General features: G+C 44.0%; 1 protein-coding gene across 3 annotated transcripts in view; it reads left to right on the plus strand.

Moving 5' to 3' along the window:
• Window positions 1-27942, plus strand: part of MAPKBP1 (mitogen-activated protein kinase binding protein 1) — a 99160-nt gene that overhangs the window by 49047 nt on the left and 22171 nt on the right. For all 3 annotated transcript variants that reach the window (XM_031044543.2, XM_013127716.3, XM_005143922.2), the window contains exons 3-19: window positions 2672-2734; window positions 3326-3383; window positions 6157-6327; window positions 9023-9160; window positions 9950-10132; window positions 11300-11460; window positions 13351-13540; window positions 14533-14679; window positions 15592-15776; window positions 15888-15979; window positions 16361-16486; window positions 18335-18405; window positions 18847-18968; window positions 19986-20061; window positions 21079-21190; window positions 21743-21806; window positions 25144-25269. In XM_031044543.2, the coding sequence (XP_030900403.1) occupies window positions 2672-2734; window positions 3326-3383; window positions 6157-6327; window positions 9023-9160; window positions 9950-10132; window positions 11300-11460; window positions 13351-13540; window positions 14533-14679; window positions 15592-15776; window positions 15888-15979; window positions 16361-16486; window positions 18335-18405; window positions 18847-18968; window positions 19986-20061; window positions 21079-21190; window positions 21743-21806; window positions 25144-25269 (2085 nt within the window). The remainder of the gene's footprint in view (window positions 1-2671; window positions 2735-3325; window positions 3384-6156; window positions 6328-9022; window positions 9161-9949; window positions 10133-11299; window positions 11461-13350; window positions 13541-14532; window positions 14680-15591; window positions 15777-15887; window positions 15980-16360; window positions 16487-18334; window positions 18406-18846; window positions 18969-19985; window positions 20062-21078; window positions 21191-21742; window positions 21807-25143; window positions 25270-27942) is intronic.

Genomic DNA, 27942 nt, shown 5'->3' on the forward strand with positions numbered 1-27942 from the left:
CCTTCACTGTGGGCTCTGTACTTGGGCAGAGGCTGATAAGTGCTGTATGTTGGAAGCCTCCATACAGCCTGCTCCAGAATGCAACTGAGCTAAACTTCGTGACTGTCAGTGGCCAAAGGCTCTGTCATAGAAGTTGGTAACAGCAAAGCCGTGGACCTTTGTGGTTCACTATACTATTCTAGGAAGTGGTTTGTTTGTTTGTTTGCCTGGTTTGAAGACCATGGTTTGTGTTTTGCATCTTTCCTGTGTTTTTTAGACTGGGTGAACTTTTGTGAAGTCCTGTTTTTCTGCCGAGTTCCTCACAATAAACCCAGAAACGTCAGAGCTGCATAGGAAAGTCTTTGCCAGGATTTTGTGTCTTTATTCTTAAGCTTTTTTTTTGAGCACAGTTCGTTTCTGTCATAACTCAGCAGGATTTTGGTCCATTAACCCTATCCTACTGTCCATAATGGGGTTTTGCTTGGCTTTTCTGATTAGCTAGAGGCTTGGGATTAGATAGATTTTCACATTTGCTAACTTCCTATTTCATATCTTGTGATTTGTAAGGCTTAACCCCCCTGACTTGTTAATGGATCACAAACCACCTGCTTCTTTACACTAATCCGTCAGAAATATGTAGCATAGCTCTGACTTGAAACTCTCCAGATTGGTTCCCCAGGGTAAAAAGCGCAGAAGGATCAATCCCAGCCTGAACAAACTGCTTATTTACACTTCCCCTGCTTTTCGACAAGATTAAGTCTCCAACCATGGCTGGTTGCCTTAACTCTTGAGAGTCTGGTGCCTTCATTGCCTTGGCCTTCAGGTGTGTTTAGACCTGTGCAGCAGTGTGCACTGCCTGCCTGGAGCTGTTGGTGAGGTCTGTGGGTGAGGTGCTGCAGTTCGTTTCTGTGATGTCTCAGCTTTTGCCTGGCTGTTTGACTGCTGCAGGCCAGCTCTTCTACTTCTCTGTGCTGTGTGTTTCTCCCCTGAGTGATGTCTGTAGCCTGGCACAGGCTGTAGCATTGTGGGCAAGCCCCAGCGCGATGGTGACGTGAGTGAAGTCCCCAGTGCGGTGAAAGCTGCTGGCAGGGGAGCAGGGGCATCCTGTAGCACTCCCTGGCACTGCAGCAAAGGAAGAGCTGGTGCTTTCCAAGCTCTGGCAGTGTGTACTAGCAGAGGGATGGGCAAACCCCACCATTTCTATTTTAGAGGTGAAGTGAGAAATAGGACACAAGGTCACCAGAGCAATTCCTGTTCTACCTCCTTGTAATCACTTAACAGAGGTGCTTTTGGGAGGCACAGTCAGGGCCATGCGTTTTCTGTTACTCGTCACTACTGCTCTCTGCTATTAGACAAATGCTGTTATATGAGGATTTAAACATCGTGTGTGGGGTGTTTGTGGAGAGAAGAGGGAGGTTCCTATACCCAAACTGTCCCAGGCTGGTTGCGATGGGCTGAGGCACCAAAGCAATGTGCTGTGGACAAGATTAGTGGGGAAGTGGGGCTACTTCTCCTTCACTCCCCTCGCTATCAGTGACTGTTTTGCTCCCAGTGCCAGCAATTATATGGCTTATAAAGAGTTTGGTACTGCTTGCTTTTGCAGTTCATCTTGCTTCAAGGCTCCTGAGCAAGTTGTTTATTCAGATGTCCTTTGGGTCAATAGTTTTTGACATTGTCTGTCTCACTTCTCAGCTGGCTAGCCACTTCTTGTGTTATACTCAGCTGTTTCTGTCCTGTCTAATATTACAGCCAGGCACAGATACTTAGCCCCTCTACCTCCCCTTCTTTTCACCCCTTTCAGAAAGATCCCCTTTTTCCTTCTTCCTGACTTTCTTACTCTGTTCTAGATATGCTGGTTTGGCGCCCAGTACATAGGGTCACTTTTATGGCAGGGGAGATAATAAAGGCTGTTGGATAAACTTTCATGGTAAACTGTCATGGTTTAACCTCAGCTGACAACTAAGCATCATAGAGCTGCTCCCTTGCTCCCCCAGCCCACCAGAGGGATGGGGCAGAGGACTGGAAGAGTAAAACTGAGAACACTCATGGGCTGAGATAATCTAATGGGATAGAAAAGGAAGAAAATAATAATGATAAAGATAAAAGAATTAGCATATACAAAACAAATCATGCACAGTACAATTGCTTACCATCCATTGACTGATGCACAGCCAGCTCCCCAGCAGCTGCCCTTGCCCAGCTTTTCCCCTAGTTTACATACTGCGCACAATGCTTTATGGTATGGAATATCCTTTTGGCCACTTGGGGTCAGCTGTACTGGCTGGCCAGCTTTTTGTGCCCCTCTGGCCTCTCTGGCAGGGCATATGAAGCCGAAAAGTCCTTTCCTTATTATAAACACTGCTTAACACACTGTTTTTAGTTGTTGCTATCAACATTATTCTCGTACTAAATCTGAAACTCAACACTGTACCAACTGCTGGCAAGAAAATAAACTTTATCCCATCTGAAACCAGGACATTAACCTTTCTGTCCAGCTTAAGCCCAGCTCAGTCTATGAGATGAGGGGATGAAATGGCTTTCTGGGGCTGCTTTTGCTGCTGTTCTGCCAGCAAGGATAGCTCTTTAGTTTTCTATATATGGTATATACGTACATGTATATATGGTATATACATACATAGTTGATAGGACCATGTATATCAATATTTTTTGTTCTTATGTTTCCTCCATCTAGGTGTGTTGTTGTGCTGTTCAACCCTAGGAAGAATAAGCAACACCATATTCTAAACAGTTCCAGGTGAGTGAAGCTCTAAGCTGGGCTTGCTTTCTGTGGGAGGTGGATTCAAGGGTTTTACAGCTTGAGTGAAGTGCAGGAGCTGCTGTTGCTCCAGGCTAAATCCCCTCAGTGAGAGCTGCCCTGGGGAGAGGTTGCTGGTTTGACTGCAGCTCCTTCTAATGTAAAGTGCTGTTGCTAACGTAGTACCACCTCATAAACATTGTGGTCTCATGAGGAACTGCTAATAGGCATGACATGGAGATTTTACTAGAACTTAATGCTATCTGGCTTTCTTTTAACCTCCACCTAAAACTGTGGCCTCATTATTGAAGCTAGGACTGAAACATGGTCCCGCATCTGCAATAGAGGTACAAGGATGAACCTTGACTTATGGAGCTTTTCTGGTGCTGTGGGCATGCTGCTTGAGACTTGGGCAGCAGGGAATCCCCATAGGAAGTGTTAAGAGCTCTGGTGAAAGCAAATCATTGTGTCAGGCTGTTACGTGTGATTTTAGCTTCTTTCCAGTTCATCCCAACCTACTCCCCAGTCTTAATGTACTGAAATGAAATCACATGTTGGAAATGTTTCTCAGTGTCATTTTCTCTGTTTTAGGAAAACAATTACAGCACTTGCTTTCTCTCCAGATGGAAAATATTTGGTTACAGGAGAGGTAAGTGTGAGAGGAGAGAGGGCACACCTTGTCCATCACATTTCGAAGCGGGGCAGGAGGGTGTTAGAAGAAATGAGTTGCCATGGCACAGACAAACCTATTTCAGTGTTGCATCTCTGGGTGGACTGAAAGTAGAATGAAAATAAGTGGAAGTTCACACAGCATGGCTCTACACTAGCATCAATGAAGAGTATTTGGGTGGCCCTTAATCTCAGTCTCAGGTTAGCATTGTCCTTTTAGGATTTAGGAAGTAACTGAAGCCAGTAACAGTGTTGTGGAAAAAGTGAAAAGTGTATGTGGGATGGAGTTTTAGGAACAGTGACAGAAGATGCTGGTGCTTGTGGTTTGGCATTGCATGTTTGGCTGGAGGAGACAATTGATTTCTCTTTCCAAACATGCCCAAGAGGGAGAATGAGGATGAGTGCACTGTATGTCTGTTCTGCATTAGAAGTTCAAAGCATAGGCTGGGTCATGAGGCTGGAATTGCTGGATGTTAGAAATCTGCAGAAGTGCTGACTGTCCCCTGTATAGTTGGGCTCATCCTTAGTGCAGCCCCATGATGGCATCTGTCATGTCACTGGGTGGCTCCCAAGCTGGGTCTGAATCCTGCATGGATCAGGCCAAGGATAGAAACGACAGTGTTTTGGGATGGAGGCTGCCTTTGACACTAAAAAGTAAGCACAAGTATACATTAGAGCATTAGAGACGGTGGTTGTGATAACCTTTTAGTGAAAGCATGAGGTTTTATGGCTATAATTTGTTTTAATGCCTCCTTATGCTCTAAAAGTCTTAATGTAATAAAACCTCTTTATATTAGAATTATAATATATATAATACATTTTTTTTATCCCTGGTGTTAAGTTCTGATTATTCTGATGCCTTCTTTCCTTTATCCTTTACTTTTTTAAATGTCTGGTGTGCTATTCCTTTCATATGGAGTAGAAATAGTGCTAAAAAACAAAGTGGGTATTTTTCTTTCTAACAACTCAGACTTTTCAGTTTGGAACATCATTGGGGTAAATGGCAAGTTCAGGTTTAAAAAAGAAGAAAAAGCCTTTCAAGTTACGCTTGAAAAGCTTTTCCTTTTTTACCTTGTTACAAAACATGTCTTCTCTTGCCCTGTTGTAAAGCCGTTTCTCCTTTCAGTATCCTCCCACGTGTCTGACATTTGAATTATTACTTAGTGTAGCAGTGTCCCCTGCCGGTATCAGCAGTCTTGTCTCGGTTTAACCTCTGCCCCATCGGGAAATGCTTTCTGAGTTCACTTTGTCAAGCTCACTTTTACCTGCCCCATTCTAATTCTGGTTACTAACATCTTAGTTTTGTGCATGGCTGGCTTTTTAGGAAGGAGAGCAGGGAGGTTAGTCCTTGGCTGCCATCTTAAATGACATACTAAATACATAAAAGACATATTAAATGTCTTAGTACATAATAGACATGTTAAATACATAAAAGACATATTGAATGTCTTTTATGCATTTCAGATCTTTTCCTTCTTTTTTGTCTTGTATTTTTTCTTTGTTCCCATGAAGGCATACATTCCTCATCCGTGGGTATTACACACAGCTCACTTTTGGTGATAATGAAATACAAATTCGATTTGTTAAGGTCTTGGGGTCTATGCTAAGATGCTGGGAAATATACAAAGGTGTGCTAAAGTACAGCAGTCGCTTTGGAGAGCTGCTGATTCAGCTCATGGTAACATCTTGGCAGACACCTTGAGACCTGACCTTTGCCTGGCAGGAGGGAGAACTGCAGTAAAATCTAACCATGGTGTTTTTCCAGGCCACAAGCAGTGATAAAACTTGGCAAAGCTCTTGAACAAGACAATTAAAACCTGTGCAGTTCTGAGTTTTTAAAGCTTTGACTTCTCCTTGTGATCAGACTTGTCACTCCCACGCAGTCATTTGACTGACTTAACATTGATCAGAAAACGTACCATGTTGCCATGGATATGCTATTTTGCAGGCTACGGTTTTGACAGACTTCAGTGAGAAACCACGAGCAGGCTCTTGAGTAGGATTTGCCCCTCAGGCGTATTTTTGACCAGCATTTCAGCTCATCTTGTGTGCCTTGGACGAAGAGAAGAGCAGAATTGTCTGACAGAAAGTGCTGAATTGGCATTTCTGAAGGCTGTGACCTGTGTCTCTGGAGAACAAATGTAAAACCAGAGGCTCTGCTCTCTCAGTGTCTTTCTCTGTCACTACCCTGGCCATAGTCTTTCAGGCAACATGCATCTGTGTTACGTTTGTGACAGAAATGATGTTGCTGTTGTCCCAGAGGCCTCCCTCAAACAGTGTGTGATAGTTGTCACTACAGTCATGGCATATATTTGCATGGCATGACCTGGCTTGAGATCTCAAATGACTATGTCATGTTAGGAGCAGAGGATGTGGGGGCATTTTGGTTCGCTGAATCTAGAGATGTGATCTTGTAATCCTTTTAATGATCTGGCTGTGAGTTTCCATTGCAAAGGGTAGGGATGTGCATCAAAAGTATTGTTCTAGTCTCTGGCTGTTCTGTGAGTAGCAGGGGAGATGTATTAGTTCTTCCATTATGAAATGCATATACTCCTTAGGTTGTTGAAATGCATATGCTCCTTATGTTGTCAGCCTCAACCTGGGCTTTACAGAATCAAAGGAACCTTTAAACCTATTGTGAACACACCATCTAGACACCTTTTTCCAGTCCCCACATATTTACATGCTTGAATCTGCCAGAACTGATCTCAGGGGTTCTGCTCCCTGTTCTCAGTCTGTTCTTGTCCTTCCAGAGTGGACACATGCCAGCGGTTCGGGTATGGGATGTGGCCGAGCGAACCCAGGTGGCTGAGCTCCAGGAGCACAAGTATGGTGTGGCCTGTGTGGCCTTCTCCCCCAGCTCCAAGTACATCGTTTCAGTGGGGTACCAGCATGACATGATTGTCAATGTGTGGTCATGGAAGGTAAGTTCTCTGGGAGGCTGGCTAGACCACAAGATGTTGCTAAATGAAGAAGAGTGGACAGTTTATCCATAAACTATTGCAGTTCTGTCTTTATTTCTGCTCTTTTTCTTTAAATCTGTTATTGTTATTTGTTTTTTGACAGTCATAGACACTGACAAGTTTGGATATGAGAGAGAAGTATGGTCCCTTAGGGAAGCTCTAAGTCGCTTCAGTGAAAGGATATTCCTCATACTTGGAGACATGTGACATCTTGCTGTCCAGCCAGGAAAGCCTGGACTTTGAAACCTTGTCAAAACCTTGAGCTGTTTTATGGGCTTATTAAAAGCTAATTTATGAGGGTCAGGAAGGGAACTCTCATCAGTCAGGGAATTCTTTCCTGGTGTAGTGCGTGCTCGTGGCTTGTTTTGTTTTTGTTGTGTCAGGGTTTGCAATAGTACGATCCCACCCTTGATGACTAAGAAAGGGAACATAAAGAAATCACAGTGGGTGAAAGCCAGTGAAAGTCACTGCCTACCAATGGGTTGGGTCAGCACTGTGGGAACAAAGCCCATGTCTTATCCTCTACAAAACATGTAAGTGTGTGCCTTTTTGTATAAAAGGAAAGAAACATTTATTGTCATTAGGCTTCTCTATTAATAAATGTTAAGCACATATTCAGCTCCTGCTCCTGCTTTAGGTGCTGTAATCCTCTCTAAAAAGAGATGTGATTTAGAGAACCCACAATGCATCTGTTAAATCTCACCTGATTATAGAATCTTAGAATGGTTTGGGTTGGAAGGGACCTTAAAGCTCATCTAGTTCCAAGCCTCTGCAGGGATGCCTCACACTAGACCAGGTTGCTCAAAGCCTCATCCAACCTGGCCCTGAACACTTCCAAGGACGGGGTATCCAGAGGTTCTGTGCAGCCTGTGCCAGTGTCTCACCACCCTCACAGTAAAGAATTTCTTCCTAATATCTACCTTCTTTCATTTTAAAACTACTACCCCTTGTCCTGTCACTATACTCCCTGATAAAGAGTCCCTCCCCATCTTTTCTGTAGGCCCCCTTTACATACTGGAAGGCTGCTCTAAGGTCTCCCTGGAGCCTTCTCTTCTCTTGCAGCTTGTAAGTCTGTGCTCATTTAGTATGTTACTTCCTTCACCACATTTTCTGTGCTGTAATTTAAGATCTCACTGTTAGTTTTCTCCTGCATGAGCTGAAAATTGACCTTGCTATTTTTGTGTATAGCTGAACTATATAGTGGTAACACCTGTGTATGCCAGTGTTGAAAACTACTCAGCCTTTTAGTTCTTTCTAGTTATACAAACGAAAGTAGTGACTTAGAGATGATCACAATGCATGGCATGTATGGGACAGTACAGGTAGCTTCATTTCACCTTGCTTATGCAGGTTTTCCTGTTCACTATGATCCTATTTATGATTATGTGCATGAGAGCTTGTGAGGTAAGGACTATTTTATTCTTCAGCATTGAAGAACATGCACTTTAATCCTATGCGTCAGACTGTGACTATGAGGAGGTCCAGCTAGCCTTTATTTTGCAGGCTGGGTACCAAAACTAGATTTTATGTGACCAAAGTCAAAGAAGAATTCGAGATCAAGATGTGAATACAGATCTCCTCAAGTACTTCCCCCTATGCTGCTGCTTCAATTTCCTGTTTTTCCTGGCTGGGAGACTTAGTCATTTGACTGTGATGGAAAAGAAACCCCCTGTTATCTGTAGGGTCCCCTTGCTTCCCTAAAGAAAGACCACAGCAGAGATCCAGATGTTGAGGTCTACAAAGGTCCTAAGCCTTTCTCTATGTGCTGTCTAGGAAGAAGTTATGTTAATGGTTGGCCCCTTGCTTTTCCCCTAGGCTGGGGGTCCTCCATGGTGATAGTTTTATCACTGCTTTTTTTGCTTTGTTGTCAAGCATGTACTGCATGGTTGAAAATCCACCACAGGTGGAAGGGAAGGCATTTTTATTCTCACTTTTACCAATCCCCGGGGAAAGGCAGGGTACAAAGGCTGAGCACTGGTATTGTGGGTAGGGTGCTCCTGCTATCTGACTGTTCTGCTTGAGCAGGGTCTGTTCCTGTTCTCATGTCCGTGCCATGTTCTTTCTCCTTTCCCGAACTCTGACATATTGAAGAGCACATGTGAAGTGCTGCAGATTTTGCTTTGTCCCTTCCAATAAAGGCATGGTCTTTTTGTGTTTTGGGTCTTTCAGTAAAGTGTCTTTAAAGAGAAGAGAGAATTTATGGAGGAACCAGTATTATTTTCCCTGCAGAAAATACCGGTTCCCCACCTTGAGTGCCTTGCCCTCACTGCTGCCTGGAAGCCAGGACAGCTCCTTGTGTTTTTGCTGTTTAGAAAGGGAAATAAATAGTTTTTCTCTGAGCTCCTTGTGATTGTGAAACCAACATGTTTGTTATGACTCACACACCAGGTTCCTGCAGGCACTAGTGCCTGCTGATTAGTTCTCGAAGCCAGTCAATGTGGAAGTGGAATTGAATGTAAATGTGGATTGTACTATCTGCCAAATCAATGCTCCCAGCTAGTGTGGGGGAGGTTGTTTTCAGGGGTGTATGAGGAATACTTTGGGCCTCATCTTTTCCTTTCTGCAGCACTTGTAGTGGATACGTGCCTGTAACTGAAGTGAATTCGCTTTGCTTCTGAGCAAAGAAATTAAGCTATCTAAACAATTATATTTCCAGAAAAACATCGTAGTGGCAGCCAACAAAGTCTCAAGTAAAGTGACTGCGGTGTCATTCTCAGAGGACTGCAGTTACTTTGTCACTGCTGGAAATCGACACATCAAGTTCTGGTACCTGGATGACAGCAAAACCTCAAAGGTGAGAGAAGGTGCATCAGGGCCAAGCTGTGAATAGGTGTTTCCATCTTGCAGCAGTATGGATTTTGCCCCAGTGAGCTGTGGGAAGTGGGAGCTCTTTGATTTTGTGGGGATAGCCCATACCTCTGGCTCTCAAGTCTCAGTGTCCTATGGGCTGGTGGCACCAGAAGCTTGTCTTATCCTGCACTGATGTGGAGGCACGGCCCCTGGAGTTGAATAGCACCATGTTTGTTCCTTAATAGTCACATATAATGAAGGACAAAAGACTAGAAAGAGCTGCAGTCATTGAACCCTTTGGAGCACAGAGGTGGGGAGAGCTGTTTGATGTTGTGTTATTTTGAAGGGTCAACTATAGTGTTTAAACTTACAGCTGTTCTGTTCTTCTCTGGGGAACAGAATCCACATGTGGGAATTTTTCTGCATGCTCATGAGCAGATGTTCCTCATTCGTGCTTGGGCCCTGCTTTGGCATTTGGTATCAATCACACATTGGCCAGGGAAAGGTTGTTCTTCCAGTGATTGATCTGCTCTCTCTGGATCATATGTTTGGAAGCACCGTTTGGTGGAATAAGTAGTGTTCTGTTCCACTGATGTACTAATACTGATGGTCCCATACACTATGGAAGCAATGGGTCTGCAGCAAGTAAAACATGTCACTACCTCTCCTTGTAGGCTGTTTGCAGCTCTCTTTTCTGCGAGGCTCTTCAGCACACAGTGTTTAATGTTCTAAAACCTGTCTGTCTGCCTGGAGTGCCTCGCTCCGTTTCTAACAAACTGTGTTTTATTGGTAGGTCAATGCCACAGTCCCCTTGCTAGGTCGCTCGGGATTGCTTGGAGAACTGAGGAACAACTTCTTTACGGACGTGGCTTGTGGAAAGGGCAAAAAAGCTGACAGTACCTTCTGCATCACATCCTCAGGCCTGCTCTGTGAATTCAATGAAAAAAGGCTGCTGGACAAGTGGGTGGAGCTGAGGGTGAGTTTTACAACCTCCTGTCCTGCAATATTTGTGCTTGCTGAAGCAGAACACGAACAAGCAGTAATAAGGGCACTCAAAGCACAAGCTGACCACCAGCAGTGAAAGTCACTGGGCCTCTGCCACTTTGTTTTCCTCTGGAAGGCCATGCAAAAATAGCATTGTTTCTTGGCAAAGGGATTTTATTAATTATTGAAGCTTTTTCATTCTCAAACCTCAGTATTACAGCTACTGCCTTTCTGGCAAAGTAATGTCCTTTATATAGCTTTGGCAACCCTTGCGTTGTCCCTCCTGGCTTGGCCTGGACGAGCAGGAAAGATTCTGTTTTAAAAAGATTCTGATTTCTGCCCACTCTGCAGTGTCTTACTTGGCTTGTACATCTCAAATGCAGGTTCCCAAGGAACTATTTGGTTTGGCTATTCTAAACCACTAGGTTGGCCCATAGTTAAGAATTTGATCATGTTTATTTTCCTTTCAATTGAATGTAAGATGGCACCTGAAAGGATCCAGCGTATTAAAATCAAGGGGAAAAAAACGTTTCCACTCTCTCACTGAAGTGAAATGCCTCTTCTTTTCTTTCCTTTCTTCTCTAAAATCTGCCTTTCACTCTCGCTCAGAATACAGACAGCTTCACAGTAAGTTGGAAAACAGTTTTGCGTTGAACTCATCCCCTTATCACCACACTCCATTTCGTACCATTTTCTGCCATTTGTACAGATCCCAATGGGAAGGGACGAAAATCCATTTTGTTTCTTTTCATATCCCCTTGTGACAGGTAGTATATTGGCTTTTCTAGTACAGGGGGAGATGCTCCTTGCCTGCTGGTGGTGCTGAATGTCACAGAGGAACAAAATCCCCAGTGTTCAGAGATGCTCATCTGGAGCAAATGTGTGGCTCTGCTGTCCTCTCAGTGGGGAGGGAGAGCACAGTGGGGAGCTGGGCTTCTTCCTTAGCCACTTGGAATCTACAATAGCATGTGGTTAGGAACCTCCTCAGAAAGGAAGATTGGATTTTTAGGCTTTTCCTTACTCCCAGTGCTCGACTTCAGCTCTTCTGACCATGACTCCTTTGTCTGTCGGTTTGCTGTTCTCCCTGTCATGTGTCTGGTGACTTTTGAAGTGAGAGTGCATTGCTTATTCACCCTCTTGTGTGTTGTGTCTTCCTCAGACCACTGTGGCAAACTGCATCTCTGTCAACCATGACTACATCTTCTGTGGTTGCGCTGATGGCACCGTGAGGATCTTTAACCCTCTGAACCTTCACTTTGTCACCACACTGCCAAAGCCGCACTGCCTGGGAACAGACATCGCAAGTGTGACTGAGGCCAGGTACCGTGGAGAGGGTGGAAGGGAGCAAGGGAGGCTTGTGGGGGTTAGAACTGCTCCCCAGATCTTTGCCATTTGGTGTGTGCTCTCTATATGGATTAAAACTGGCAGCCTGTTGCAGATCTGCCTGAGGTGTTGCAGGGTTGCATTGCATGGGTGGGCTACAGCCCAAAGCCAGTTGCTGGATGAAACAGCATATCTTGCTCCTCATGTCTCTAGGACTGGTAGGGTCTGGTGGCCTTTTGATGTTGGTTGCTATAGGCAAGCAGGCAGAGGGCACAGGATGCTGTGGCATACTTCAGTTGTTCCTTTACCATGGTACTTCCTGTGCTTATCACTGGTAAGGGTGGAAGACTCTCCTCTGTAGCAATATAATGATGTTGCTAAGAGAGGCCCAGGCTCTCATGGGGCTTTATTTGAAGGGCTCTCTTGCAATCTTTTATAGCCCTAGATCTGCTGTTGTCTGTAGTCTTTATGCTGACTCAATCTTGTGCATTCTGTTGTCTTGTTTTCCTACCGTGCTCCAGTATCTTCTGCCCTAGCTCTGTTTCTCACCTTCTGAGGAGGGTAATGTGATTTCTCTACAGTTTTGTCTGCCAGCTTGTGAAGGCTTATGCTAGAGAAAATCCTTCATGTGTTGCTGTTTGTCAGTTCTGGTTGAAGGCTTGCCCAATCTTACGTTGCCTTCTTTTGCTTCTGTCACTTTTGAGGAATGACATCCAAAGGCTTATGAATCTACCAGCCATTGTTTCACTGGATACCTGATGTTCCCAGACCTACAGATACATACTCCCAACCCCCTAACAGATTTTTTTAAAACTTTTCTTGGGAACTTGAGGTAAAGGTTCTAACAGTGCACTGTATAGTCCTCATCCAGAAGATGAGTGGGATATAATGATATTCCAGTAAGGGAGCTGGAAAAGGAACTCCAATTTAAAATGTTACCAGTTTCTGATAGAGCTAAAGTCAAGCAATTATACATGTGGACCCTTTAAAAATGCTCTTTGCTGTTCTCACTCATCAGTCTAGCAGAAATATTCATGGGAGTCTTAAACATGCATTTGTAGCACTGATTGCATCTTAATAATTTATTTATTTGTTTTTAATTACTTCCAAAGAAGCTTGGAAACACAGGACTCCTTATATTCCTGTGCATGCCAGAGCCTGTCTGTAAGATGCCAGTTGCCTATAACTGCCCACGACTGTATCAAGGACTTGTTTTTTCCATAGGATCTGTGCTGTGTTCTCCTAGCCCTCAGAGCTTTGCACTTGCAGAAGCAAGGCTTCAGTTGTTTGGTGTGCTACATGAACTTTGGCCCCCATCCCATCCCAAGCTGTGTGTGGGTTAGGGGTGGAAGGGAACCATGTCAGAGAAGCTGCTGCTGAAATGAATCATTCCTTTGTCCCTAGTGCTGGTGTGCTTCTATCTTCTTGAGTGTAGTATGTACTCTTCTGCTTGGTCCCACACAAGAGCAGTTTCTGCAATCAGTGAGCAATATACAGTACCCACCAAAAGATGATCTTCTCCTTTGTTCTGAGATTGTTCGAGTTGGTTTTTACCACCTGTTTAGGTGGGGGTAAATAATGATGATCTCCAGTGATGATTAAGTGTTCTGTTTGGTCCTTCAGGGAAAGTCAGTGGCCTTTTTGTGGTGGAACTCTTGAGTTGGATGGCAAGTAGAATGACTTTTGCCATGGAGCTTTCAGGTTTTTTTTGGGACTCTGCTAGTTCAAGAGACAGGTCTTCCCTGGCAGCTACTCTCTACCTATACATGCCACAACGTACTGTTCACCTTGCCAATGCCCTGTGGACAGTCTGAGCTCTCATGCCCTGACTCCTTGCCACTCCAAGGGAGTGCAGGCTAACCAGGCTGTTGCTCTCTCTTTGTGCAGTCGTCTTTTCTCTGGTATGGCTGATGCGAAGTATCCAGACACGATTGCCTTGACTTTTGACCCCACCAACCAGTGGCTTTCCTGTGTATACAACGACCACAGCCTGTATGTGTGGGATGTCAAAGACCCAAAGAAAGTGGGCAAGGTGTACTCTGCTTTGTACCACTCTTCCTGCGTGTGGAACATTGAGGTATGTTGTCTGTACACACAAGTGTTGGATTGCAGTTGCAGCTGCAGAAGTCATCTGCAGAGCTGCTGAATTTGAATGCAGACACTTACTGCAGAGAGAAAGAATTGGCTCAGATTTCCTCCTGTGGTTAGTGTGGTTGCTGCGGGGCTTGAGTTGGAGCTAGGAACAGCTCTTTGGCTGCACTGCAGTGTCTGGCCAAATGCGTTAGGTGCAGTGTGTTACTGGGGAAATAAAATCTCACCATTTGAAGGTGAGAGGTGGGAGAAGGAGCAGAACTGCACAAAGATGAATGCAGGGGCTCCTTTCACAAAACTCACAAGAGTTTACTGCAGACCTCAAAAGGAATTAGTTGAAGTCTGTGGTGAGCAAGTGCTCCATAGTCAAAGGAACAAAACAAGTGGTAAGATCTCAACTCTGATCTTTCTTAACCTATTTACCAGGACACCCATGATTAGCCCCTCAAGTGGCTATCATCTTCCAGTCTGTCTGGTTGGCTTTCTCTCAGAGGGAAGGAAAGGAAGTATAGGAAACAATGTAATTGGTAATATGTTGAAATGTGTCCAACAGTGGTCAGGAAAGGGGGAAGTGGAAAGAAAATGGGAAGAGGCTGAAGACTCTGTTATTATTTCTTAAGTGCATTTCACCCTTTCCTTTTGGATTATAAATGGACAGTAGTAGTTGAAAGCTGCAAACAACAGTGCAAGGTTGCTGCACAGTTGTTGTTGCGTGATCTTTGAGGCATTCTTTGAACTATTGGAAACAAAGGATGCTGGCTTGTTGAATGCCTCTTAAGGAGACGTTCTTCATTTGGGGAAGCTCAGCATTTGTTTTAAGTGAATATGAAGCTGTGGTCTGCAAGCAGGTATTCAGTAGGAGAAGTGGCTGGCTTTCACCTTTACAAAGGAAAGGACAGCACTTTCATTTTGTTTTGAAACTTGCTATTCGTGTCTATCAGGCAGTCTCACTCAGGAGCTGATTTTACCTGTCTGTAGGTGTATCCAGAGGTGAAGGACAGCAATCAGTCGTGCCTTCCCCCTGGTTCCTTCATCACCTGCTCCTCTGACAACACCATTCGCCTGTGGAATACTGAGAGCTCCAACATTCATGGCACAGCTCTGCACCGCAACATCCTTAGCAATGTAAGATCTTAGGTTTTGATCATCTTCTTGCCCTTTTGGTTGCTCTTCCTCATGCACAGCTGTTCCCAAGTTAAGGCCCAAACTTCTTTGGATCTGTCAGTCAACACAAACTTCTCTGTAAACAGAGCAAAATCTGGTAAAATTTATGAACCTCAAGAATCATGAATGGGGAGTAGGAAGTATCAGCTGGAAAGAATGGTTTGTCTGAAATGGTCCAGGAGACTATTGCTTTTTCCACAAACCACCCAAGGATTCACTTAGCTTAGTCTCTTGCAAAATGGCTCATCCCGTATGCTGGGATTCACTTTTTCATCTCTACAGTATGTAACCACTTTAAGATTTGTTTGGAAAAGGTGCAGAGATTTGGGAGAACTGAATGAGGAGCAGTTTACACTCACTTCATCTATATAACAGGGAGGATACTTGTACAGAACAGTCATTACTTACGGACATTTGCTTCCATTCTCAGTAGTGCTGGAAGATCCATGAGCACAGCAGCCCTGACCTGCCTGTTCTTAACAATCTGCTCATAGTGGAAAAATTACTCCTTTTTCTGTCAGTTCTTAAAAGGCATGATTTGGTTTGGATGATCCCTAGAAGTCATTTGGATTCCAGCTGTGTCTCCTACTGCATTGTAATCACTAATCCTAGAGCTTGTCTGTGCAGGACATGCTGTTAGTCTCTAGCTTGAAGGGATATCATTTGCAAAGGGTGACTGTGAGACACAGCTGTGAAACTTTCATCATACAATATGAAGGGGCTGAGTGCTTACACCTAGCTAAAAGATCCCACCGATTACAGCATTACTGCTGATGAAGTGTGTATGTTGGCGAGGAGCCCAGTTTCTAAGGCAGATGCTTCACTTTCATGTTTTGTAACTAGTTCATATTTCTGGGTGCATTGTATCCCCAGGACTTGATGAAAATCATCTATGTAGATGACAACACTCAGGTACTCCTGGACACTGACTACAACTCAGCAGGAAGTGCAGACAAAGCTGATGCACAAGTGATGGATACAAAGGTGGGAATACGCACTGTCTGTGTGAGTCCCGGTGGGGAGCATCTGGCCTCGGGGGACAGGATAGGCACTCTCAGGTAATCCCAAGGAGCGTCTTGTGCAGACTGTGGGCTGGGCAGGCATGAGAATGAAAACCAGATCTTGCTAATTTTATTAAACGTACTAAAATCAGCTGTGTTGTGTCTTAGGATATATGAGTTGCAGTCTCTGAGAGAAATGCTGAAGGTGGAAGCCCATGACTCTGAGATCCTGTGTCTGGAGTACTCCAAACCTGACACAGGTAAATACAGTTGAGCTTCCTCCCTTTTGCATATGAATGTAGCGTTGAGCAAATCAGTATGTCCACCCATGGTATATCAGAACCTTCAGTGCTGAGCTACTCCTGGATTTCAGAGCAGGCTTGTAGCACTGGGGCAGTAGAGCCAGACTTTGAAAGCAGCTTCTTTCTCATACTTTTCGTTGGAATATTGTAGGTTGAGGTTGAAAATTGTTCTGCCTGTAATCACAGGGTGAAATGCAGGGGCATTCCTTTGCATCCATCCATGCAGTTACCCACAGTATGATGTCCCTAAGATGATTTGAGAAGCTGTTTTAAAATAGTGACTGGAAAAGCACATGACTTTTTAGTAATGGTCTTGCACTCTTTTTAACTCTTTGACAGGCTTAAAGCTCTTAGCCTCAGCCAGTCGGGATAGATTGATTCATGTCTTGGATGCTGGAAAGGACTACAGCCTGCAGCAGACCCTGGATGAACATTCTTCTTCCATCACTGCTGTCAAGTTTGCAGGTAGAGAATCATGGCTTCCTTCCAAAGCTGGATTCGAGCACTGCTGTTGTCCCATTGTGGCTGTAAAGTAATTTTAACTGCTTAAACACAGGGTTAGGCATCTTCTGTAGCTGCAATATCCTAACAGAAGGTGATATTTGACTATACTTGCTATCTTATCCATTTTGCTTTTTAATCTTCACTTCCACCCCCATTCACAAAGCCTCTTGTGATTGAAGTCCTCAGCATTTCTTTGGAAAGCTGTTTTCTGTAATGATTTACTCCCTTCAACTGTTGTCAGATGGCTACATGCTGTTCTTAATGAGGAGAACTGTGGCACGATCGTCCTCCCAGAAAATCCCCAAACCCACAAAAATCTTCTGGAATTAACTATTCACAAATAAATTTGTCATAACAAACCAATATAAGACTTTGCATTCATGGTAATGGAGCACATTGCATCCCCAGCACTCAGGTACTACTGATGGTCAGACATGAGTGTGATGTATTGCCAAGGAACAGCAAGGGTTGGCTGCTCTGCCAGGGGAAACCCATAGCCAAGGATCACAGGAAGGCAGTCAAAGGTAGTGGCTTTATTGGCAATGGGAAAGTCCCACAGTACCTAAACAAGGTGGAACAGTTCAAGTTCAGTGACAGTAACTAGATCCAGCCAATAGTCCTGATCACCAGACAAATCATAGAATCATAGAATAGTTAGGGTTAGAAAGGACCTTAAGATCATGTAGTTCCAACCCCTCTGCCATGGGCAGGGACACCTCACACTAAACCATGGCACCCAAGGCTTCATCCAACCTGGACTTGAACACTGCCAGGGATGGAGCATTCACAACCTCCCTGGGCAACCCATTCCAGTGCCTCACCACCCTAACAATAAAGAATTTCTTCCTTATATCCAGTCTAAACCTCCCCGTTTTAAGTTTGAACCCATTACCCCTTGTCCTGTCACTACAGTCCCTAATGAATAGTCCCTCACCAGCATCCTTATAGCCCCCCTTCAGATACTGGAAGGCTGCTATGAGGTCTCCACGCAGCCTTCTCTTCTCCAGGCTGAACAGCCCCAGCTTTCTCAGCCTGTCTTCATACGGGAGGTGCTCCAGTCCCCTGATCATCCTTGTGGCCTCTGGACTTCTTCCAACAGTTCCGTGTCCTTTTTATGTTGAGGACAGCAGTAATCCATAGTGGTAAAGACAGGTCAGCAGTTCAGGATCAGGATCAGTCTGGAGGCAGTGAGACAGCTCAGCCACAGTTCAATGCCTGCCAAACCCATGGCAGCAAGGCAGGTTCAGGTTGAAATCAGGAAGCTGAGTCCATGGGTGAGTGTCAGGATTCGTACCACTAGGGTATGTGGCCAGGCACAGGTCAGCAATGCTGCTGCCATTTTCATTACACAGAGATTTATCAGGTGTTGCCTTACTGAAGGAGCAGATTGGTTACAAAAGACTGCTAAGGGAAGCCTGACTGCAGTAAGACAGGCCAGTAAGAAACGTGCAGCTGACCTTAGGCTCTTCTCAGTTTCCATTGTCCAACTTCAGCTCATACTGAGTGTGAACTTGTCATACTGCAACAGTGCTGTAGCACACAGAGAATAACCACAGAGCATGACTGTTGAAGGAGAAGACAGAATTACATGCTAATATATTGGGGAAAACCTCTGTATTAAGGCCTCAAGCACACTGAGCATTAAATGCCGTCCCTGAGAAGGGGCTTCTGTTTTGCTGCAGCATCCTGCTGCTTAAGTAGGAGTCAGTCTTAGCTAATCAGGACTGGAATAAATGGTATAAATTAAAACATGTTCTCCACCTTGTATCTGTGTTTGTCTTTTGATGGGCTCCTGCCTCTTTGTTGCAGCCAATGATGGGAAGGTGCGAATGATAAGCTGTGGGGCAGACAAGAGCATCTATTTCCGCACTGCACAGAAGGTAAACTTATTACAGCTTTTTTTTAATAGTCTCTCCACAAAGGAGCTACTTTAAAGAGTGATATCAGTGTTTCTGTATGAGCTTGTTGATATTCAGTCTTAGTGTCTCCCACTGACTCAATTCAAGAGATCACATTCAGAGAGCCAGTTCTGTGAAGCATGCAGCTGCTCCCAGTCTGACCTTTCTCAGCAAGATGCAGAGTAGAGAGCTGTTAGGATATCTGCTTTTACTTCAGTGCCAGGGCTATTGTGAGAAGTGGTGAAAGAGTAAGGGCTGGAGGGAAGAGTTCATTGTGCCTGCAGTCCCAGCTGCTCCCAGCAGACCTGGTTAATGGGAATGGTTGGTTTGTGCTGGCTGTGTGGGAAGACTCATCTATATTTAGGAGTTCTTGATAATGGGTTAACTACTTGATTTTGACACAATCTTTGCCCACATGCTTAGACAGGAGAAGGGGTTCAGTTTACCCGAACACATCACATTGTTAGGAAGACCACTTTGTATGACATGGATGTGGACCCCAGCTGGAAATACGCAGCTATTGGATGCCAGGATCGTAACATCAGGTTAGTTTACTACTTGTCTTGAAAATATTTTTGCAGTCATAAATGAGCTGGTCAGGGTGACCCCATCCCCATCATTGTTCCTCTTTGGCACAGCATTTTCAGACAAAAAAAGAAGATAAAAACCTGTGGTTATACGCAGATGCCTATGGGACCCTTGGCTTCTCACTGGGTTGCTTTGCAGAGCAAAGTCTTTCTACTGGGAGAGCAAGTGTGCCTTCCTTGGCACATCGTTAGGCTTTGGGGCAAGAACTTCTGTGCTTTGGTCATTTTTGCTTTTAAAGTTGTGTCTAGTGAGAAGCTGTGAGGTCCTGTGGGACAGCTGAGGCTATTGAAACCTAAAACAGAGCTGGGTGTGACTGTCTTTGGATAAGTGGAATCCATTGTCTGCTCCCTTTTTACCCATTTCTCCAATTTGTTTGCTTCTACCTTCAAGGCACAGGAGACTTTCTGTTTGTGTGTCTCCTGTTGTATCTGGGTGAGATGCAGGAGTTTTGGTCATAGCTAAATACCACTAGTGAATGTAATTTGGTTTTGTATTCTAATGTAGATAAAGGGTCTTGCTCTCTTAACCTTCTGCCTTAATATGAAGGAACCATAGGCATTTTTGTAGCAGGGAGGACTAACTGAAGCTTATTAGGTGCTATTTCTGCTACATCATCATTAGCCATTAAAAGGTGTGACAAGGTTTTCTCCTCCCATTTGATCTCTCCTTCAGTACCATGATGCTGTGCTTGTTTTTTTTATTATCTGCTTGAAAATCAAGCCTCAATTTTAATTCAGATAATCTGCTTGATATCATATCCTTCAGTCTTGGGCCTCTACATTACTTTTGAGGTTCACCTAAATGATTGGTGGTTATAGTTCATAGAGATCATTTCTCCACTTCCTGTGGCTTGGCCCTATGCCCTGTATCTCGTATGGAATGAAGAACAGAAAGAGAAAAGCACCTTGGTGACAAGAGCCTCAGAACAGTACCTGGGCAAAATGAACCATGTTGGTTTATGTCATCTCCCTCAGGGTTTTCAATATAAGCAGTGGGAAGCAGAAGAAGCTTTACAAGGGATCCCAAGGTGAAGATGGCACCCTCATCAAAGTAAGTGGTTTTCTTTCTTTCTTCCCTTTTCCTTTTTTCCTTTCTGGATGCAGCTCAGGGCTTGGAAAATTAAATACAAATCTGGACACAGTAACTTGTTTTGGTGGTGGTTGATGCTCACTCCATGCTTTGTCCCTTGTTCTGCTTCCTTCTACCTCCATCTTTAAGGGCTGGTAATGTATTTGGGTTCTATTAGGCTAAACAGGAAAAGAGCCAATAAATGCTCAAGTTGATACATAACTTCTCTGTCTGTCTTGTTTCTGAAGTGAGGCACAGGCCCATGCTGTAAAAGCAAGTAGAATTGCACCAATACCTGTCAGGTGATGCTTTAGTCCATTTACTTTAATCCTTTACTTTCTGCTCCAGAGAGTTCATTCTGGCTTTCTTGGCTATTTTTGTTAGGATTTTTAAGGTGGAGCTGCATGTTGATAAAAAGGTAGAGTCACTAAATGGGTGTATATGAGAAAAAAACCCCAAACAACCAAGCAGAAAATGAACAAGAACTGCTCAAAAAAATCAACTCCAAAGCAACACCAATGCCAAAACAGAAGTTGCAGATACTGGAGATTTGACAGCATCATTATCAAAGATAATTTCTCTGCAGTGCTGAGTTATTTTTGGTTTCTCTCCTCAAGATTGGAGTCTTTTAATGTTTCACTTAACTCTGTGATCTCTGATTATTTTTGGTGTGTGTGTCTTGGCATGTTTGGGTTTTGTTAATAAGAAAGCAAGACCCTAGTGATTAAAATGAGGTAGGAGAGAGAGGTATAAGCCTGTCCATTGATGGTGGTGCCTTCACAGCCATGAAGGCTTTTAATGTAAATGCCTTTAGTCTCTGATTATATTGGAGATTGGTTTTAACAGTTCAGCCAGGTTGGAGATTTGTCCTGGGATGCTGGATAGGCTCATGTTTGGTTGGAATCCTGTGCAAACTACTTGCCTTTTATTCTGTTAGCTATCATCAAGTTTGAAGGCACTTTCTCATCAGATCTTTGTACTTCTCATTTCCTAAACCAGGTGCAAACAGATCCTTCTGGTCTTTACATTGCAACTAGTTGTTCTGACAAGAACCTCTCCATCTTTGATTTCTATTCTGGCGAGTGTGTTGCAACCATGTATGGACATTCAGGTAAGGTACACTTCCTGAAATGCATTTTTCTGCTGATGACTATATAGTAAGGTCTGATACTAATCAAAGTTTTCTGAAGGTTCCTCCCCACCAGTGTTTACCCAGTGGGTATTTTGGAGTAGGTCATAGTTGGATGAAATTATGATAGCTTATTTCATTGCAGTTTCAACCTTTCCAGACTGCATTTTGCATTGCAAAACACAAGCCCACGTATGCCTGTCAGGCCATGTATTTGTTTACACAGTTTTTCTAATAGCCTATAAGGGAGTCTGGTTTTTTCAGTGTATATTAAGTTTCATTATGATCTACCCTTGTGTCCTATCATGCAGGGGCTATGCTATTATTCTGTAATATTTTACTGTGGGATACCCTTTCCATTTCAAGCCTAGATTCTTTATTAGCTGGTTATGCTAATTGGAGCATATTGATCTGTGGAGTTTGTTGGCTTTAATCTGAGTTGCTAAGCGCAGATGGGCTGTTTGGCTGATGATCTCTTCTGTCCATTGCAATAATTCAGGGGTGTTTTGTTTTCTGGTGCTTTATTTCACACAGAGATTGTAACCGGGATGAAGTTCAGTAATGACTGCAAACATCTGATCTCTGTTTCTGGTGACAGGTAAGAGAGGTTTGCTTGTTTGTGCCGTCAGCTCATGCTATCTCACGCTAGATCCAGTATGTGTCCTGAAGGAAGTTAGAATATTTATTTATTTATTTTAAATGAGGGATGTTTTATGAATTCCAAATTAACCTCAGAGCTTTCTGAATCCTAAATGCATACCATTGGCAAAGCTCACAGAGCTTATATTATCCCTTCATGGAATAAGATGCCCATGTGATGTACTTCCCTTGTGGTTTTCTGAGTGTAGGTACTGTTCTCTGCAAGGAGGCAGGGTTGTGGCCTGTTTCCTTACCAGCCTTCAGGCCTGTGATGTAAGGCAGCTTATGACATTCTAACCAGGGGTGCCAAAACTTTCTTGCAGTGGTCCTGTTAGTGAGGTTTCACCAGGTGAATGAGCCTGTGTGGCAGCAAAAGGGAGAGGTTTGTCCCCACTCTTTGCTCATGTCCGTATGGTCTTCTTCCCCAAACCCCAAAGTGAGCTGAGGTGAGACTGAGCCCCCATTAAGCTGATTCAGGTCGCTACATCAGCCCCCCCTCCAGCTGAGTTTTCTGCTGATCTGGTGAGCTAAATCAGCTCACCATAACATGATGATATACCTAATACGATGATTGTAGAGGTGAGTAGACCTGCTACTGGGATCAGCTGAGCTGAATAGTTTTTTTCCTTTGAGAAAGTTGGTTCCAGGAGTGCGACATCAAGGTCGGAGCAACCCAGATTCTCTCTTTCTTTTTCTTTTATAATAATAAAGCACAATGAAACTGGAAAAAGCACTGCAGAGGGCAAGTTGTTGCAGACCATACAATAGATCACCTTAAATCACATCAGTTGGTTATTTCTGCCTTTCAGTAAAAAGTAAATAATTTTCCTCTTTCTTTACCTTTCATGTGTGTGAATAGATCAGGGGAAAAGTTGCAGAGGAGGAGCCATTTTCTTGTGGATTTCTAATAAATTCCAGAAACATGGAAGGTTTGAGGTCCCTTGGTGCTTGTGATTCCCTTGTTGTCCATTTGCATGAGCAAAAGGGTAATGTTCTTCACTAAGGGTGTGGAGAAGGTGGAAGTAAGGAAAGGATTCGCAAAGAACTTTGCTGTAAGTTGATGAGAATGTGTTTTTCAGAGGAAACAGGGAGAACAGCCTGTTCACATGTAGCAGCATGTGCAGAAAATCAAACTGAGAGTAGAAAGAGAATGAGGAAGGGCACAAGGACTGGGAGATCCATGTGAGAAAAGTACTGCAAGGGAAAAATGAAACAGCAGCAAAAGGAGTAGGTGGGAACATTCTTCTGTAGAGCTTTGCGTTGAACGCTGGTGTATTTACAATCTCATGCTGTTTGCTGCTTATCTCTAGGTTTGATGGCTGTGGGGGTGGGATAAAGGAATAAGCCAGATTTGCTTTCTGAATTTTGTTTCTGTTTTTTCTGTGTTTTCCCATCAGCAGCTCAGGGTTGATGTTGTGTTTGAGAGAGTTGCTGCTTGAGGGGAAGCAGCTGGCTGCCCCAGGTTGCCATAACTCTCAGATGCAGCACTTCACCACTTCTCCTGGCTCAAAAGTTGGGGCAGGAGGATGACAGTGTTGATGGGAAGTGTTTCTGTGTGTGACTTCTGTAGCTGGGCTGATGCTCCTGAGCTTTGTCACAGAAGGGGCAAGAAGGGCATTTTTACTGTTTCATTAAGATGTGCACAGACTGCAGAGTGGGCTTTCTGCTTCCTACTTCTGTGGTGTGGAAATAAAACCTTTTAAAATGTCTTCTCATGAGAGGGAAAAATTGTAGAAGATGCAGGTATTCAGGATCCTGGCATTTTTGGCATTTGCCAATGGTCAGAGAAACCAGAGTTCATGGTCACTGTTCATGGTCTGCACTGGCAGAGGAAATGAATTTTTACAGCCTAGCAAGGAAGAAGGGAAAGCCTCACATTGAAAACTCCTTCAGGAACTGAGTATCCAGAAGTAAGGTGGCATTGATGGGTCTTGAAGAACTGGAGTAAATCCTCTTTGGATTCCAAAGTATGGTGCAGGTGATTCTCCCCCTCTACTCTGCTCTTGCGAGTCCCCATATGCAGTCCTGCATCCAGCTCTGGAGTCCTCAACACAAGAGGGACATGGAGATGTTTGAGCAAGTATAGAGGAGTCCATGAAGACGACTGGGGAGTTGGAGAACCTCTGCTATGGAGACATGCTGAGTTGGGGTTGCTCAGCCTAGACCTTATAGCAGCCTTCCAGTGCTTAAAGGGGGCCTACAAGGAAGCTGGAAAGGTTCTTTTTACAATGGCATGTAGTGACAGGACAAGGGGGAAGGGCTTTAAACTGCCAGAGGGGAGATTCAGATCAGACATTAGGAAGAAGCTCTTCCCTGTTAAGTCTCTGGCTCAGTTTGCCCAGAGAAGCTGTGGCTGCCCCGTCCCTGGCAGTGTTCAAGGTCACGTTGGATGTTGCTTGGAGCAAGCTGCTCTAGTGGAAGGTGTCCCTGACCATCGCAGGGGTGTTGGAACTGGATGAGCTTTAAGGTCCCTTCCAACCCAAACTATTCTATTCTATAAGTGACAGCAGAAGCACCACCTCTATTTCTACATCAGTGTAAGTATACCCAGCTAGACAGGAAAGATGGGTGAGATGAAAAGAATTAGTTTGCACTGAGGTTAAATTTCAAAGGACATGTATATAATTTCACTTTGCAGCAGCTGAAGATGAGATACAGTATTTATTCTCTAATGTGATGAGGAATTTATTTTTCTTTAGCCAGATTTCTGAAGAAAATGAGACCGATGAGCTCACACTGTTTCTTTCCTGCTCTCAAACACTTTTGAATCCACTGACCAAATTCAATCAAATTCCTTAGAAGTTTGCTGGAGGAAGCCCATGTAAAATATTAGGAGCACTGTGGCTGCAGAAAGTACTGCCACATCAGCTTAACTGTGGTAACACTACAGAGACCCCATCAGATTGGTGGGCATTACGAAGGGCCTGCCTGTGGGTGTAGTTGCAATTAGAGGCTGCAGCTCAGCCCCTGTTAGCGACATCTGTAGACCCTACTTATCCTCCTGACCATGGAGGGACTTGTTATGTCATTTCCTTCAGCATCTGGTCAGATAGTCAAATAAAGGTGCAGGATCAGAGATGAGTCTGTGCAAGTATCTCTGCAGTTGCTCTCGCCCACAGGGAGTCTTTGCCAGGCAGGTTTTACTCTTTTGTCATGAGGCTTGTGATGGGATTGAGTTTCTGTGTGTCTCTTCCCACCACAGGCAGAAGGGCTCTTGTTGGCCTCTGCAGTGGAAACTGATAATAGCGATGAACCGAACTGAGACTTGACCTCAGCCTCACTTTTCCCTCTTTCAGCTGTATCTTCATCTGGCGTCTGAGCTCAGAGATGACCATCAACATGCGGCAGCGACTGTCTGACATGAAGCAGAGAGGGAAACAGGCAGAAAAGTCTCCTCCGCACAAGACTGCTGGACTCATGAGGTGAGCAGAGCAGACCAAGAGGAGGTGGTTGGCTTTGTAGGGTTGAATGTGCAAAGTGTGGCTCTGGGAATCAGCTGTAAGGTTTCTGCAGTCTTCACTGACAGTGTCTTCCAAAAGTTCTCTGATTTTCCTGTTTGATTTGCCATGGGTTTTGTGCCCCAATTCTTTGGAGATAGATCTTCCAGACAGACTTAGTGTTGCTTCACTGATTGAAATGTGTATGCAATGCCTCTTGTGTCTTAATTTAGTTTAATGATGTGGTCAGAAACTTTAATAAGCAGTTTATGTAGCAGTCCTGTGGCTGCTACACAGCATCCCACCAGGGAAGCCTTGCTCCTTCATGAATAAACTCCTCTGGATCTAGCCTGAATGCAATTTAAAGATTGTTTTCTGCAGTACTGACTGTATACTTGTGAGTGGTATGAGTTTGCCATGTCAATCATGATTCTGGAAAAGTCTTTGTTAAGTGTTTTCTGGAGGCTTTGAAAAAGCTCACCTAAAAATAATTATAATAAAAATAATAAAGCTAAAAGTCATTTCCATGGGGAAAATTCTTGGCAGCTAAATCATATTATTTTTGCTTGGTAATCATAGAATCATAGAATAGTTAGGGTTGGAAAGGACCTTAAGATCATCCAGTTCCAACCCCCTTCCGTGGACAGGGACATATCCAAAAGCAAACTGCCACAACCTACAAACTGAATAGATCTAAATTTATCTGGTGACCTTTCTTTAAAAAGCGATGCTTAAACACAGACCCTGTTTTAACCAAAACAGAAGCGATGGGATTATGGATTATTAGCGTAATGTATTTGGTTTCTCTGTACTTAGTAAGTAGCTGAGACTTATTTGACTGTAAGCAATGCAGGAGAGAGTCCTCACCAAGCTGATATGGGATAAAAGTGGGGGAAAAAAGGATAAACACAGATATATTTGATGCTATATCCCACCACTTTCCTCCTACAAATGACGACAAATGGAGTTCTGGATAAAAAAGTGCCACAGCAATGGAGGACTTACAACACTGATTGTTGAGTATCACAAGGACCTTCCACTCCCTTTGCGAGCAAGTAGTGTTGGAACAAGTCTGTCTGCATAGTTTCTTTTGGGAAAGCCTTGATCTGCTCATTCTTAAAACAAGTCTTGTCTAATAAATGCTTGTGGTAATGATGCAGGGAGAACTCAGGAAACCTTTTTTTCCTAGCCAAAATTCTGGAGCTGTCAAGCAATGTGCTTTTTATAGCAGACTCTCCATTATTCCAGCAGCTGCTGCCTTAACCTACCGAGGCTCAGCCTGTGTCAGATAATCCCAGTCCTCTTTCCACATTAGGTGATACTTGTTTCCATCACAGACGCTTGCTAAAGGGCGGTGTTAGTGCCACGCCAAGCCCAGAACTTTATTAAACTCGTTTGGTAACCTCTTTACGAGGCTGGAATCTACTTGTTTGGTCAGCTCTGAAAGCTCGGTTTCAGTTTTGAGTGACCGCTGTGGTCAGTGGAGATCAGCAAAGACATAACTCCAGAGCATTTTGGATTGGGACTGAAGATGGAAGAAGAGCCTATTGGACCAGCATTATTAAGGTGGGAGAAGGGAAACTAATGAACTTGAGTAAGATTGGTTTTTCTAGATCTCCTGTACTAGTTCTGGTTGTGTTTCCAAAATCTGTTTTAGGTTGCAGTAGAGAGTTGGGTTGTATCTTGTGGTGTAAAACTTTTGTCTCCAAAGGACTCAACAGTAGTACAAGACAGCTCCCTGCCTGGTGAGATATTATTTGTTCTATGAGGTTTTCTCTAGAACAGTATTGCTAGAACTTAGTGGGGAAGTAATGCATTTTGTTGGATCCATAGTGTACATGAGTGTACAACAGGATGTATAATCAGAGTAATACTGGGAAACAAAACGGAGCTGAGGAGCCAGTGGGGAGATGAAGATTTCCAATTCAGGACAGTGCTGTCTCTGTCCAGCTGTGACTGCCAGGGCAGGGATTGGCCCAGGTGAATAACAGCTGGGGTGTAAACACACAGAGAAGGTGCCTTTCTGGGTCAAGCGAGTGCTTCAAGAAGCCCAGTGTTCTGCCTGTGATGCTGGCAGTGGAAGATGGTGTTTGGTGAGACACTGTGAGCTTTGCTATATGAACCTATGTGGTCCATTTGCCTCATGCTCAGTTGTTATATCAGGGATGTTAGGAGGTGCATCTGCCTCTGCAGCCCCTTTTGGTGACAAGTTCCTGGAGTTCACTGCTGTTTGTGGAAAGGATAACTTTTTTATCTCTGTTAAACCACTCTCCTGGTTTGGTTGAAAGCTCATTACTTATGAATATTGTGAGCTTTGGTGAACTGTTGTTCTGCATCCAGCTATCTGCAGTCCCCATGGTTTTGTAAACCTTTATCATAACCTCTCTCCATCCAGCCTTCTCTGTAAACTAAAGCATCCCAGCCATCTTTCTTCCCTTTCTCCAAAAACTTCTAGAGAGACTAAAGTTTCTCCTTTGAAGGATTTCTCTGACTCACCTTTATGAGACATTGGACTAGTTTGGAACTAATCTGACCTGTGTGACCCACAGTTCTCCAAAGTACCCCTGAGACCCTCTGGTTGTGATAATCGGATGTGTCCTTTTCTTTCATCTGCTGAAAATGAGGAGCTTTGATTGTTTAGGATGATAGAACTTGTAC

This window comes from Melopsittacus undulatus, chromosome 4 (assembly GCF_012275295.1).
Source record: "Melopsittacus undulatus isolate bMelUnd1 chromosome 4, bMelUnd1.mat.Z, whole genome shotgun sequence".
Taxonomy (NCBI): domain Eukaryota; kingdom Metazoa; phylum Chordata; class Aves; order Psittaciformes; family Psittaculidae; genus Melopsittacus; species Melopsittacus undulatus.